The sequence below is a fragment of the Mirounga leonina genome, unplaced genomic scaffold (genome assembly GCF_011800145.1).
Source record: "Mirounga leonina isolate KUSES-001 unplaced genomic scaffold, KU_Mleo_1.0 Mir_169, whole genome shotgun sequence".
NCBI classification, from domain to species: Eukaryota; Metazoa; Chordata; class Mammalia; order Carnivora; family Phocidae; genus Mirounga; species Mirounga leonina.
In genome coordinates this window covers 22,047,171-22,062,019 of record NW_023270431.1, presented here as the reverse complement: position 1 = coordinate 22,062,019, position 14,849 = coordinate 22,047,171, and the positions used below count along the sequence as shown (strand labels likewise).

The 14,849-nt window shown below is 43.1% G+C and overlaps 1 protein-coding gene across 4 annotated transcripts in view; it reads right to left on the bottom strand.

Moving 5' to 3' along the window:
• The window catches only part of NXPE3 (neurexophilin and PC-esterase domain family member 3), a 52,077-nt gene extending 37,782 nt beyond the window's left edge, over positions 1 to 14,295 (bottom strand). The window contains exons 1-4 of one of the 4 annotated variants that reach the window (XM_035015303.1): positions 13,331 to 14,295; positions 12,891 to 13,008; positions 11,058 to 11,176; positions 7,419 to 7,701 (exon numbers count right to left, since the gene is read on the bottom strand). In XM_035015303.1, the coding sequence (XP_034871194.1) occupies positions 7,419 to 7,505 (87 nt within the window). In that variant the 5' untranslated portion in view covers positions 7,506 to 7,701; positions 11,058 to 11,176; positions 12,891 to 13,008; positions 13,331 to 14,295. Of the gene's footprint in view, positions 1 to 7,412; positions 7,702 to 11,057; positions 11,828 to 12,890; positions 13,009 to 13,330 lie in introns of those variants that run through there. The other 3 variants (XM_035015299.1, XM_035015300.1, XM_035015301.1) reach the window with 3 other exon arrangements.
• Positions 14,296 to 14,849: the final 554 nt, after the last annotated feature.

Here is a 14,849-nt window from a genome sequence, read left to right as displayed (position 1 = left end):
AAGTGGGAATAATTATAACAGCAGAATGAAGCAACCCAAACATCTATTTCTGTGGCATATAGAATGGATAAAAGGAGTGTGCTAGGCTGAGAACATCTCCAAAAAGCACATGGACAATACATACAGCATGATTCTGGTTAGTAAAAAAAAAAAAAAAAAAAAACCTGGGAAGAATAAAACAAGATGAAACCAGAGAGGGAGAAAAACCATAAGAGACTTCTTAAGCATAGGAAAGAAACTGAGGCTTGCTGGAGGGGAGGTGGGGGGGATGGGGTGACTAGGTGGTGGGCATGAAGGAGGGCACGTGATGGAATGAGCACTGGGTGTTGTATGCAACTGATGAATCACTGAACTCTACCTCTAAAACTAATAATACACTATACTGTTAATTAATTGAACTTAAAATTAAAAAAAAGGAAACCCCCCCCCAGGGTTGATGGCATTAGTAAGTCCTTATATATCAATAAATACTCTACATGTAAATGGATTAAATTCACCAAGCAAAAGGCAAACAGTAGCTGAATGGATTAAAAAAAAAAAAAAAAAAAGGACCCAACTATAGGTAGCCTACAAGATACTTCAGATTTAAGGATACACATAGGCTGAAAGCAAAGAGATGACAAATGATATCTCATACAAGTAGAAACCAAAAGAAAGAGGGGGTGGCTATACTTATATGAGACAAAATAAACTTTCAACTAAGAACAGTAACAAGAGACAAAAAAAGGTCATTACAGAATGATAAAGAGGCCAATTCATCAAGAGGATATAACAATCATAAACATATACCAACCCAACAACAGAACACCAAAATATATTAATATATATATTAATTAAATACTAACAGAACTGAAGGGAAAAATAGACAACAATAAAAGAATAGTAGGGGAGGGCGCCTGGGTGGCTCAGTCAGTTAAGTGTCTGCCTTCAGCTCAGGTCATGGTCCCAGGGTCCAGGAATCGAGTCCCGCATTGGGTTCCCTGCTCAGCGGGGAGTCTGCTTCTCTCCCTGCCCCTCCACCTCTGCTCGTGCTCTCTCTCTCTCTCTCAAGCTCTCTCTCTCTCCCCCAAATGAATAAATAAAATCTTAAAAAAAAAAAAAATAGTAGGGACTTCAAAACTGCACTGTCATCAATGAACAGATCATCCAGACAGAAAATCAACAAGTAAACATTGGATTTGAACCATATCATACATTAGATAAAATGTACCAAACAGACCTTTATAAAGCAATCCCTATCAAAATTCCAATGGCATTTTTAATAATAGAAAAAACAAAATTTGTATCAAACATAAAAGACCCCAAAAAACCAGAGCAATCCAAAGAAACAAGAACAAAGCTGAAGGTATCATACTTCCTGATTTCAAACTACACTACAAAGCTATAGTAATCAAAACAGTATGGTAATGGCATAAATACAGAATAGAATTAAGACCCCAAAATAAAGCCCCACATATACAATCAACTAATTTTTTTTTAAGTAATCTCTATGCCCAATGTGGGGCTCAAACTCATGACCCCAAGATCAAGAGTCACATGCTCTACCAAGTGAGCCAGCCAGGCACCCCTAGGATCAACTAATATACAACAGGGGAGCCACAAATACTCAATGCGGAAAGCACAGTCTCTTCAGCGAATGGTGTTAGAAAAACTGGACAACAAGCAGACAAATGACTAAACCCATTTCTTACACCACTCAAAATGGATTAAAGACTACGTTATAAGATCTGATATTGTAAAATCCTATGGTGATAATCATATCACAATATACAAATATCAAATCAACACGTTGCACACCTTAAACCTAAAATGTTATATGTCAATTGTATCTCAATGAAAGGAAGGAAAAGAAAATTCTCCCTTTTCTACTGATTACCTATTAGGAAATATTCCATCCTCCCTCTCTTTTTTAGTTGTTGTAAGAATATGACAAACCACTAAGGACCAAACCATGCATGCTCACAATATACCCCCTTTCTCCTTCCTACCCTTTTCTTCTCTTCCTCTTCTACTTTTACTCTTGTTCCTTGAGTAGCCATCCACAGCTATTCAAGACCAACCAATCTCAGGATACAAAATCAATATACAGAAATCCTTTGCATTTCTATACACTAACAATGAAGCAGCAGAAAGAGAAATTAAGGAAACAATCCCATTTACAATTGCAACAAAAATAATAAAATACTTAGGAATAAACTTAACCAAGGAGGTGAAAGACCTGTACTCTGAAAACTACAAAACACGATGAAAGAAATTAAAGATGACACAAACACATGGAAACGTATTCCATGCTCACGGACTGGGAGAACAAATATTTTAAAAATGTCCATACTACCCAAAGCAATCCACAAATTTAATGTAATCACTATCAAAATACCAATAGCATTTTTCACAGAACTAGAACAAATAATCCTATAATTTGTATGGAACCATAAAAGACCCTGAATAGCCAAAGCAATCTTGAAAAAGAAGAATAAAACTGGAGATATCACAGGGCCCCTGAGTGGCTCAGTCAGTTAGGTGTCTGCCTTTGGCTCAGGTCATGATCCCGGGGTCCTGGGATCGAGCCCTGCGACGTTGGGCTCCCTGATCAGCAGGGTGTCTGCTTCTCCCTCTCCCTCTGCCCCCCTGTTCGTGCTCTCTTTAGCCTCTCTGTCAAATAAATGAATAAAAAAAAAACTGGAGATATCAAAATCCCAGACTTCAAGATATACTACAAACTGTAGTAATCAAAACAGTACGGTACTAGCACAAAAATGACATATAGATCAACAGAACAGAATAGAGAGCCCAGAAATAAACCCATGATTATTTGGTCAATTAATCTTTGACAAAGGAGGCAAGAATATGCAATGGGAAAAAGACTCTTCAACAAATGGTGTTGGGAAAACTGGACAGTTACATGCAAAAGAATTAAAATGGACCACTTTCTTACATCATACACAAAAATAAACTCAAAATCGATTAAAGACCTAAATAGGAGACCTGAAGCCATAAAAATCCTAGAAGAAAGCACAGGGAGTAATTTCTCTGACATTGGCCACACCAACATTCTTCTAGATATATTTCCTAAGGCAAGGGAAACAAAAGCAAAAATAAACTATTAGTACTACATCAAAATAAAAAGCTTCAGCATAGCAAAGGAAACAATCAACAAAACAAAAAGACAACCTACGGAATGGGAGAAGATATTTGCAAATGACATAGCCAATAAAGGGTTACAATCCAAAATATATAAAGAACTTACACAACTCAACACCAAAAAAACGAAATAATCCAATTAAAAATGGGCAGAAGACATGAACAGACATTTCTCCAAAGACATCCAGATGGCCAGCAGACACATGAAAAGATGTTCAATGTCACTCATCATCAAGGAAATGCAAATCAAAACCATGATGAGCTATCTCCTCAAACCTGTTAGAATGGCTAAAACCAACAACATAAGAAACAATAACTGATAGCAAGGATGTGGAGAAAAAAGGAACCCTTGTGCACTGTTGGTGGGAATGCAAACTGGTGCAGCCACTGTGGAAGAGAGTATGGAGGTTTCCTCAAAAAGTTAAAAATAGAATTACCATATGATCCAGTAACTACATTAATGGGTATTTACCCAAAGAAAATGAAAATGCTAATTCAAAAAGATATATGCCCCCCTCCATTTACTGCAGCGTTATTTACAATAGCCAAGATATGGAAGCAACCCAAGTATCCATCCATAGATGAATGAATGGACAAACATGTGGTACATATAAACAATGGAATATCATTCAGCCTAAAAAAAATGAAATCTTGCCATTTGCAACAACAGGGATGGACCTATAGAATGCTAAGTGAAATAAGAGAAAGACATAATACCATACGATTTCACTCATATGTGAAATTTAACAAACAAAACAAATAAAGAAAGAAAAAGACAAACCAAAAAAACAGACTTTTAAACATAGAGGACAAACTGGTGTTTACCAGAAGGGAGTTAGTTGGTAGGGGGATGGATGAAATAGGTGAAGGGGATTAAGAGTACACATATTGGGATGAGCACTGAATAATATATAGAATTGGTGAATCACTGTATTGTTCACCTGAAATTAATATTACACAGTCTGTTCATTACAGTGGAATTAAAAAAAAAAAAAAAAAACCCAGCCAATTGACCTACACAGCCCAATCCAAGAATTACTAGATACTTGGTGCTAAGCCACATGAATTTTATTCACAAATGAAAAAGAATGCAAAAAGATCAATTTGCTTAAATTTTCCTAAGGGACAACTCTGTTCTAGACCAGTGATAAGGGCAACTCCAGGGTGTGCCACCTTTTTAGATTCAAAGCCAAGAGGAAACACCAATGGTCACTCCTGGAGCCACTGTCGGTGGTGGTCTGGAGTGGACCTTATATCCCATATCTGTTTCACTCCCTGCCTACTGTCGGTGGTGGTCTGGAGTGGACCTTATATCCCATATCTGTTTCACTCCCTGCCTACTGAAAAACAGCACTGCTGTTTGCTGACCTGTCAGCTCAGGGATGGACCTGACTGATTAAGGGATAATCCCAAGTGACTGATTCAGGAATGGGCATGGGACCCAATCCTCGCCTAAGAAAATCCAGAAGAGGTTGCCGGAAGTTTCTGGTGGATGCCTGCAGTCAAATCCAGACCCTGCCAGGGCTCTGGTAACAGCTGGATTTTACTTGCAAATGGAAAAATGCAAGTAATCTCTTCAGAGAGTTATGAGAGAACAAACTATCTCTTAACCTGAACATGAACAAGGACGCAAACACCTATTGCTATGACAGCATCCTAAAATCCAACCATGAAAGAGGACGCCATGCATAAAAGCTAACACAAAGGAAGGAGGGCAGAGATAAGAGACTTACAGAGAACCAGAGCCTCAACTGTGCCCAACTGACCTCCTGACTCCACGGCAAACAAGTAATATTCCTTAATATTAAAGTCAGACAGAATCAGTTGTATTTTACTTGCAGCCAAAATCCCTAACAGACTGGTACTATTTTTATAATCAGAAAAATATATATATTTAAAATATCAATGAATAAGGGGGAAAAAAAAAGGCCATGCTCAATAAGAGCTTATCAGAGAAATACTAATGATCCCTTCCACAACTTTTGCTGGATATTGCTACATACACCTCCTTCTCATACTATGTGATATTTTTAATTAAAACGGAGTCTGTACTTTCAGGAAATGCTCAGATACTCTAATCACAAGAAAAGCATAGTCAGGATCAGAAGCATAGGATGGAAAGGGGATTAAGGGATGGCACACTGCCAAGCTTCAGAGCCTTTCCCACTCCCCAACCCCCAACCTAAGCTTCTTTATCAATTTTCATCACAATAATAAATTGAACAGTTTAAAAATCATGGCAATATTGTCATCTTGGACAAGATGACCTCTTTAGACAGGGAAAATGTTTTACTGCACTCTACCAAAAGACCTATTTATTATTTTCAATGTCAGAACTGTCTTAATCGTTTACCACTGCCACCATCTATCTCCCTTCTCCTTATTGCTGAGTTTGTGTTGGTGTGGATAATTAGAGCTATTAGTTGGCATTCAGTCCAGAAGTTTTCAAGAACTAAAATAGGACCATTAGGGGAATTTTCTCAAATTCCTTCCTGACTGTAACAACACTAATGATGTGGGACTCTGGCCTACCCTTTCAAGTCTCTCTTTCTCACTTTTCCTGCCTCCTCACTGAACTTGGACCCACACAAGTTTCTTTTTTCTATTTGTATACCCAGGTTGTTTAATGTGGTAAAACACACACACACATGCACACTCTCAAAACCAATGAAGGTGAGTGCCATGCACACCTATGGTCTTGAAAGTTACTGCCCCTCTGTCATCCTGCAGGGTCAGCTCCATCTCCCAACTCTGTTCTTCCAAGCCCCTGCACACAAACCTCCTGCAGGGCACCTTCCTGCCACCTTCTACCTCCTCTGCAGGCAAGAATGCTTCAATGTCCTACCCTCCAGCAGCAAACGTATTTACATTGCCAACCACCATCACGATATTTTTCCTTCTTGGGTCAGAGGAAGGAGCATGGCCACTCCTCCATAATTAATACTAAAATGATAACAAGAACACCCACAATGTACCACGTCTCTCATCTTACATAAAGCTTTATGCTCCATTTGTGCTCTAGATCGCATTATCTCCTCTCCTTAGTCCATTAATCCTCTCCTCTCCAGCTTCTCGACTATCACTTTCCCCTCAAATTCAAATCCCTCAGACTTCCACATCTAGCCAAGATAAAGAAACAGTGAGATTTACCCTTCCACCTGAAACAACTTTTTTTAAAAAATTAGGCCAAAATATATGAAACAATGATTTTCCAGACCCTGGACATTAGGCAACAAAGGACAATGATGCCTGAAAGATGGGAAATACAGGTGATCCTTTGCTTACAGCCCTGAAAGCGCTTCCAGGCTGCAGCATAGGGAGGGGATCCTGGGTGGAGCCTGGTCAACTAGTCAAGTTGAAGAGATATGGCCTAGTCTTAAAAGACCAAAGTGAATCCACAGGACAGAGTGACAGGAGAGGTACAGAGAGAGAGAACTCAGGGGATCTGCAGAGGGTCCCGCTCGAGTACTCAGCAGAGTACTGGAGGGCCCAAGTGCATGATGAAACTACGGAGGCTGAAGGAAAAACCTGAAAGCATGAAAGACCACAGTAATCGGAGCTCCCAGAGGGCCAGAATGCTTGGGGACACAGATATTCCATCTATAGCAAAAGCCAAGAAGCAGAGAAAAACCATAATTAAGTTGGACCTGCAACCTGAGAAGTACCGCAGGCCAACAAAAGTAAAAGGGCAGCATCATTTTATCCAGAATTACTCCATAAATTTTGGTGGCCTATGAGTGGCAGGGCAGGGGAGAGGGGCATACTACTAAGTTCCTTCCTAGTGCCAGGCACTTGAGAAGGTTCAGTAAAACACAGTCCCTGCCCTTGTGTACATTCTGTAGTCTTCAGGACAGATGCATCAACTCCCTCCTCTGAGATACTCCTTCAGCTTTTGGCCAGCAGCCAGCTAAAAGGTCCCCTCCTTGAAAAAGCCCTCCTTCATCCCTCTAGTGACTACAGAGTAGTCTGTTTTCCTTTCCTTACCGTACTCTTCACAATTTCTAATTATCACTTATTATTACTATATGATTATGATTACTTATTGTTTTGTCCTATGCACATTTAGAATATAAGCTCCATCAGCGAAGAAATCATGTCTGTCATCACAGCACAGCATATAACCACTGAAGATACTCAAACACTTCCTGAATTAATGAAAACAAGAGCTAAGACCAGGTAAGTTTTCTGATGATCAGCATTTCCTAGGCTAGTTAGCCCCAAATCCTTAGATTTGGTTCCCCTAGTTATGAAGGCGGATACAAAGTACTCACCTCTACCTGAGTCACATTGATGACCAGCACCACCACCATCAGCACTGCAAGCAGACAGCAGAAAAGCCGTAGTTTGAAGAAACTGATCCACATTGTCTGGCTGTGTCTTGATCACCCATGGCCGACGCCATGCTACCTTCACTCCTCAAAACTCCATGTCTTTGTTCTTCTGATCTGCAGACGAGCTTTTAGCTGAATTTGTTTCTTTTCTGCTAGTATCATTAAGAGTTCTTTGTATGGAGGAGAGGCTGGGGTTGATTTAAGAGGCACATTTTTCTTCAAAGGACTCCTTCAAAGAGGGAAGATGAGAATACAGATCACCAACTGCAACAGCCTAGTGTGTGGTAATAGGAAAGATGCCACACTTCTTCTTCCTTAACCCTCTCAAAGGCCCAAAGTCATGAGGGGAAAGCAAAGAGCCAGAGCACAGTAAGATCTGTTCCATATTCAATTTGCTCAAACCCAACCCGACTTCCATATAAATACAGCGATATTTGTCCTGTGAATTTTAGGTTTTAACTCTGAAGAATGTCTTCAGGGTGCCTGAGTGGCTCAGTTGGTTAAGCGACTGCCTTCGGCTCAGGTCATGATCCTGGAGTCCCGGGATCAAGTCCCGCATCGGGATCCCTGCTCAGCGGGGAGTCTGCTTCTCCCTCTGACCTTCCTCCTTCTCATGCTGTCTCTCATTCTCTCTCTCTCAAATAAATAAATAAAATCTTTAAAAAAAAAATGTCTTCAAACCCTTAGAATTAGAAAATTAAAGTCACTGCTAAATTTCTAGAGGTCTAAGTAAATAAAATCACTCCCCTTCCCTTATAGTTCAAGTTATATAACACTCCTGAAGTAATTATATTTGATGAGCATTGAGAGGAAACCTGGTGATTTTATGCAGAGTTCTGGAAGACTGTGCAAACCATCCCGACCTCCTCTATGAAACAAGGAGTGCTGTCCCCCTGCACAGCAGAAGACATGAAACACCCTTTGGATATCCAGCTCCCCCACCATATATGTAGAACTGATGATGCTTCCTCAGCTGCGTAACAGGGCCCAGGAGGGAAGACAGTTGCCCTGAAGATATAGGAAAGAAAAGCTAAGCCTGAGGATTAAAAAGAGACCCAAATCCTTCATCATAACTGCTAGAGGCAGAGGACTTCACAGCCTGCCGCTCCTACCTGTTCCCCCATAGAATGAACTCAAAATGCTTTCCCCAGTTGTTATTTCAGTATAGGTAAACAGAAAAAAATACTAGGATTTTGTTTCTACCTAGACTCTCCATGGAGGGCCGGGTGGAGAAGTCAAGGTGAAAGGGTGCACAACTATGGCGCAGAGGATCTCTGAATACCTCAGCTGCACCAGAGTTCCCTGCAGCTTTGTACTGGACCTGGCAAGCTGTTCTCCTCCCTCACTCTTCCACTCCGCCTGTCTAATCCATTCCCATGCCACAAGGACCATGACAACTCCTCCTCACCTCTGCTTCATAAAGGAGACAGAGCTAAGCTATTCTATCTTGCTCTCCATCCTCAGAATTCCCACAGCATTTTCTTCTCACTTCACTTCTCAGCGTTTTCACTCCTCTGTATTTGTACGTATTTCCTGTGCCCCCAAGTAGACTTATACCAATTATGATTTAAAAAAAAAAAAAAAAACGGAAACCAGGGGCGTCTGGGTGGCTCAGCTGGTTAAGCGTCCAACTGAAGGTACTCAAACACTTCCTTGGTTTTGGCTCAGGTGGTGATCTCAGGATAGTGAGATCGAGCCCAATGTAGGGCTCTGTGCTCAGCATGGAGTTGGCTTGTCCCTCTCCCTCTGCCCCTTCCCCCACTTGTGAGCTCTCTCTCTCTCAAATAAATAAAAATCTTAAAAAACAAAACAAACAAAACAGGGGGCGCCTGGGTGGCTCAGTCGGTTAAGCGTCTGCCTTCGGCTCGGGTCATGATCCCAGGGTCCTGGGATCGAGTCCCACATTGGGCTCCCTGCTCAGCAGGGAGCTGCTTCTCCCTCTCCCTCTGCTGCTCCCCCTGCCTATGCTCTCTCTGTCAAATAAATAAAATCTTAAAAACAAAACAAAATACAGAAACCATGTATCAGAGAAAAAGCAACTTAATAATAACAATGTATCATACTCCTTTGATTCCCTCACAGCACCTCCCCCCTTACATGATATATGCTGATTCGACTATGCACAAAACAAAAAATTATGGAGGCCTACTCTGTACCACACACTGTACTCAGGGCCAGAAATTCCCACGGAAAAGCTTACACTCCTATTAGGCAAGAGGTAGTTCCTCTCCTCAATTAAATAGGAATATTTATTCCTCTACAGGCTGTCACCTCTACAGGGATACCAAGCACTGTGGAAGACTGCACTTAAGCATTTGATGACCCCTCAACCCCGCCCCTCTGTAACACCCAAGCACCCACTCACCCCAAAGTGCCAGTAAATTCTGGGAAGGAATGGCTATGAATTAGAAGAAATAACTGTCATCAGGGCCCAAATGCTCCTCCGTAGAAACCCTCTCAAGGAGGTGGCCATAAGAATCATAGGCTTCCAGGGGCACCTGAGTGGCTCAGTCGTTAAGCGTCTGCCTTCGGCTCAGGTCATGATCCCAGAGTCCTGGGATCGAGCCCTACATCGGGTTCCCTGCTTGGTGGGAAGCCTGCTTCTCCCTCTCCCGCTCCCCCTGCTTGTGTTCCCTCTCTTGCTGTGTCTCTCTCTGTTAAATAAAATCTTAAAAAAAAAAAATCATAGGCTTCCCTCACACCCAGAGAGGGAGAAGACCGAAGATGATACTCGACCGAGATTCAGCAGCACAGCAGTAAACACGGTGTGTGTACTGCGGAAACAGCAGCAGCTTCGAGAAGGTCAGTGTTATTCAGAGCCAGGTGGTAGCAGCGCAGCCGAGGTCAGGGGTGCAGCAGCAAGGCAAGGGCAGCAGACTCCAGAACTACGGGGACTAGAGGGATGCAGGCAGCAATGCAAACATGCAAGAAACCCCTCACGGCCAAGGATCATTACTGGAGGGGCATGCCAAGAAAAGACCCAACTTCCTGCTAGGAGAAAGTAGAGCACTGAGGCTTGAGAGACCCATTTGTGTATCTAAGTGGATGTGGCTTGAGGCGACATAGACCTCTCTTTGAAAAGATATATATTACAATGTTGATAGTTGTTACCTCTGCACAGCTTTTTTTCTCCTTCATCTTTACCTTTGTGTCCTAGTTTTTCACCAGGAAATAAAAATTACAAATAAAAAGAAAAAAGCAGGTTTCTAAAAGTAATAATTAAAGACGAGCCATAAGGAGAAACAGAGCATAAAACCAAATATAGGAAAACAATTCAATTTAAAATGAAAAATTTCAAAGGGAAAGAAGGAATCTCTAACTGTTCTCTACTGTTTTCCTACATATAAAACCTAGGCATTATAAGAAGAAAGTTATTTGCAAAGACAGCAAGACAGTATCATTCGGTATCTCAAAGTGCCTTAGAATTGAGTAAAAACAAAAGTGCTAGATGGGAATGACTCTAAGGAAAAGTTTCCTAGATCAATGGAAAATAAAAATACATTACTGAATGTTATGTGCCTTTTTTTTTTTAATTTCCAGTTCCCAAGAAGAGATGCTTATTAGAACTAAGAGATTAGAGCTTACCTCTAACTTTCCTTCCAGTGTAAAGTCCTGAATTCAAGCAATCATGACAACGCTTCTTCTTTTCTTGCCACATTCAAAGCACGGGTTGATGTTTTCTCATTTTTATACCATTCTTCCTGCTGCAACAGGGATACGCATATGACATACAGGTTAAAGATACTGAAATTAAGGAAAACATATTTGAAATAAAGAGTACAATTTTATACCGAGATGCACATAGATTTCAGTATAACATAGGAGGAGAAACATTTCCTTTACTACTAATAAAAAACAGTGGCTATTTATGTATGTTGTTGCAACAACCCTAGACTGCCCTTATGTACCTGACATCCTACCCATCTCATAAGAGAATTACAGAGTGATTGCTTCATCACCGGGAATTAAAATTGTCAGTAACATCAATGAGATAGTTGAGTTCAGTACTAAAAAGAAAATTAGGCAGCAAACCCCTCCTCTAGGGAACTAAAGTTCTTGGACAACCATTTCACAAAGACAATGTATTACAGGATAACCACACATCCAGTTTCTGGGACAGTCCCCATTCTAAAAACCCTGAACTGCTATCCACATAAATATAATTGTACTTGCCAGACCAAATGTCTAGAATTTTAATTCAGAATACATGGACCCCCTATATAGAAGACAGATCACAGATTTACATGGAATATAACCAAACTTAAATATTTATATATCAGGGGCACCTGGGCGATTCAGCCAGTTAAGCATCCAACTCTTGATTTCAGCTCAGGTCATGATCTCAGGGTTGTGAGATCAAGCCCTGTGTCAGGCTCTGCATAGAGCCTGCTTAAGATTCTCCTCTCTCTCTCTTTCTCTCTCTCCCTCTGCCTCTCCCCCTCTAAAAAATTATTTATCAAACTTTCCAAATTGCCCCTGTATAACTCATAAACACAGAGAACAAACTGATGGTTGCCGGGGGGGGGGGGGGGCAAAAAAGAAGAGGGGGAATAAGAGGTACAGACTTCCAGTTACCAAATAAATAAGTTATGGGGATGCAAACATAGCATAGGGAACATAGTGAATAATACTGTAATAACTCTGTATGGTGACAGACAGTAACTACACTGATTGTGGTGATCATTTCATAATGTATATAAATGTCAAACCACTATGGTGAACACCTGAAACTAATATAATATTGCATATCAACCATACTTCAATAAATAAATAACAAACAGCAGCTATATTTCACAGGGTGCTGGGTAAGACCTGAAACTTAACAGGCCAGGATCTATAGAAAGAACTGGAGACATATCCACAAACATGACAATGATGGGTCACTAAATAAGGTCAACCCTTGGACAAAGAAGAAGCACAGCAGAAGTCTGCAGGACTTGTTTCCCCTGATCCCATTTCTCTTTCATTTATCCCCACCTCACACACCCAAAGTGCTGACTCACCACCCAGGCCTTCCCTTGCCCTTCTTCCAAAGCAGCACCCCATGCTTTCATGGGGGGTTGGAGGGGTGGAGAAAAGCAGATGAGAAGTAAAGAAATCAGTTAAATAAGTCACAGAGTAGTAAGTGCTGTAAGAAAAAAATAAGGCACATTGATAGGCTGTGTTCTTTAACCTTGCATGCATATTAATATCATCCTGTAAGCTTTTAACAATGCCAATGCTTAGACTAGACTCAATTAACTGAATTGGAATCTGGTGGGAGCAGGGTCCAAGAAACAGCTTTTAAAAAAAAGGTCTCCAAATGATTATAATATACTGCCAAGCAGGGGAACCACTAGTATGAGGTGGCCAGAGGGGTTATTTGTATCAGTGGGTCAGGGATGGCCTTTCCAAAATGATCTCTGAATTGTAACTTACACTGCCCCCTCGGGACAATCCGATTCCAGGGTAACAAGGACAGCCAACCTCGCTTCAGTGATCTATTCCTTCGTTTCCCATCTCAGTAACAAATAGCAGCACTGTATCAGGCCAGAGACTGTGAAGGAGACAAGAGACTAAGTACAGTCAAAGGAAAGCAGAACCCAAACACCTTGGAGGAAAGCGTGTTGCTGCCTCCACTGCATGGAATCAGACAATTAATGATCAGGGTCTGGGAGTCCCGCCAGCTTCAAGTTACACCCTGATGTTCCAAATGATAACCACACTGAGGAAGGGGAAGGCCCATTGAGCAATGTGATTCTTCATCTTTAGGAAATTGGCAGCAATTCTCCTTTAGAGTAAATAATGAAAAGAAAGGAAAATTTTACAGACAATTACACACAAAATTCGTATAAATCCTGACGGAGAATGCCACTTACCACCACCCTACTGGCCTTTGATCAAGCGGAGTTGAGTGACAGACCAGGGTTTCCACATCACACCTTGCAAAGTCACACGCTTCTCTCCCCATACGACCTGAATCTGATGTCCCAAAGCGTCAGCTCAATAATGTCAGAAGAGTCCAAAGTGTGAGAGCATCGCCAGGCAAGTGGCAGCTGGGCCCCGGGGCAGCAATGAGACCGGAGAATGGGGCTGAGGAGGGAAGCGTAGCAGAGTGCACCGCACCGGGTTAGGGAGAGGTCTTTAGCGGCTGCACCTGCCCGCCTTGCAGCAAGTCCAGAAAACTGAGCGCGGAGATGTTCGCATCAGCCTCGCCCTCTCCCTGCCGGGACCCGCAGCGGCTCGGGCAACTCAGGTCCGAGGCTGCGGCAGCCGGAGGCTGCAATTCTGCCCCCGCCTAGGGCTGAAGCCTCCCCTTTCTGGTTCCAGAACCTCCAGCCGTGATCCCCGAGTCTGCAGCTCCTCTGCACCAGGCCGGGGACTCAGGAGTCGGCGCGTGCGGAGGAGGGGGCTTCGCAGACTAGAGGCGCTCGCGAGGCGCCAAGCAATGGGTCGCTCGAGCGGCAGGTACCCAGCCCGGCGCCTGCGCACAGGCCGGAGTCCCGCACTCACCGCCAGGCCCAGCTGTCCGCGGCGCTCTCTCCGGTCGCTCGGCATTCGGACGCCCGGATCTGGTGCCGCTGCGCCAGACTGCCTGGCCCCTGCTTCCTGGCCCCGCTACCTCGCCTCACCCCCGACCCCTGGCTACAATTGGTTGAATCCCAGGAGGGGCGGGCCGAGGGCACTGACTGACAGCCGCGGCCGCCCTGCGCGGAACGCTGCGCCCCGAGGCGAGGCAAGCGCTGTGGGCGCCGCTCGCGCTCGGTGCCGCCTTGCTTCTGCGCGCGAGGGGGTCGCCCCGCTGTAGCCCTGTGGCCTGAGCTCTGGCCCTTCTCGGGACCGGCTTCTTTCGCCTTCGAACGTCAGGGTTTCCCAGGGACAATCTGTTTCAAGGCTTTTTTCTTGTCAGCGAAAGTGACCAAACCGGAGAAGCCCCTCCTCGGGCCGTCTTTCCCGTCAGTGGCGGAATGTATTGTTTCCTCTGCCAGAAAAAACACCATTGGCCGTGCACGAGCACTGGGACGACAGGTCCTTACATCTTGCCCTGCTTGAAATTAGTCGACTTACTCTATTTGCCCTTAAAACAGCCCGTTCCTTTTACTCTTCCTGTACATAACATAGGTCTTCTGACAAAAATGCCTGCATACGTTCCCTCCCCCCCGCCCCAATTCTGGGTTATCCTATTTTGGACATCCCTCTAAGCCGTAAGACGTCCACGACTAATGTGAAATTCAGAAACTGACAGGAGTCCTTGGAAGACAGATGGAGGACCTGCTCAGGAAGCCGGAAGGTACTGCGGACTGCTCTGTGTTCTTCGGTGCACGGTGGGGTTAATGGAATTTATCCCAGCGAAACGCAGACTCTAAAAATAGACCTACCCCCAGACTATTATCTCAA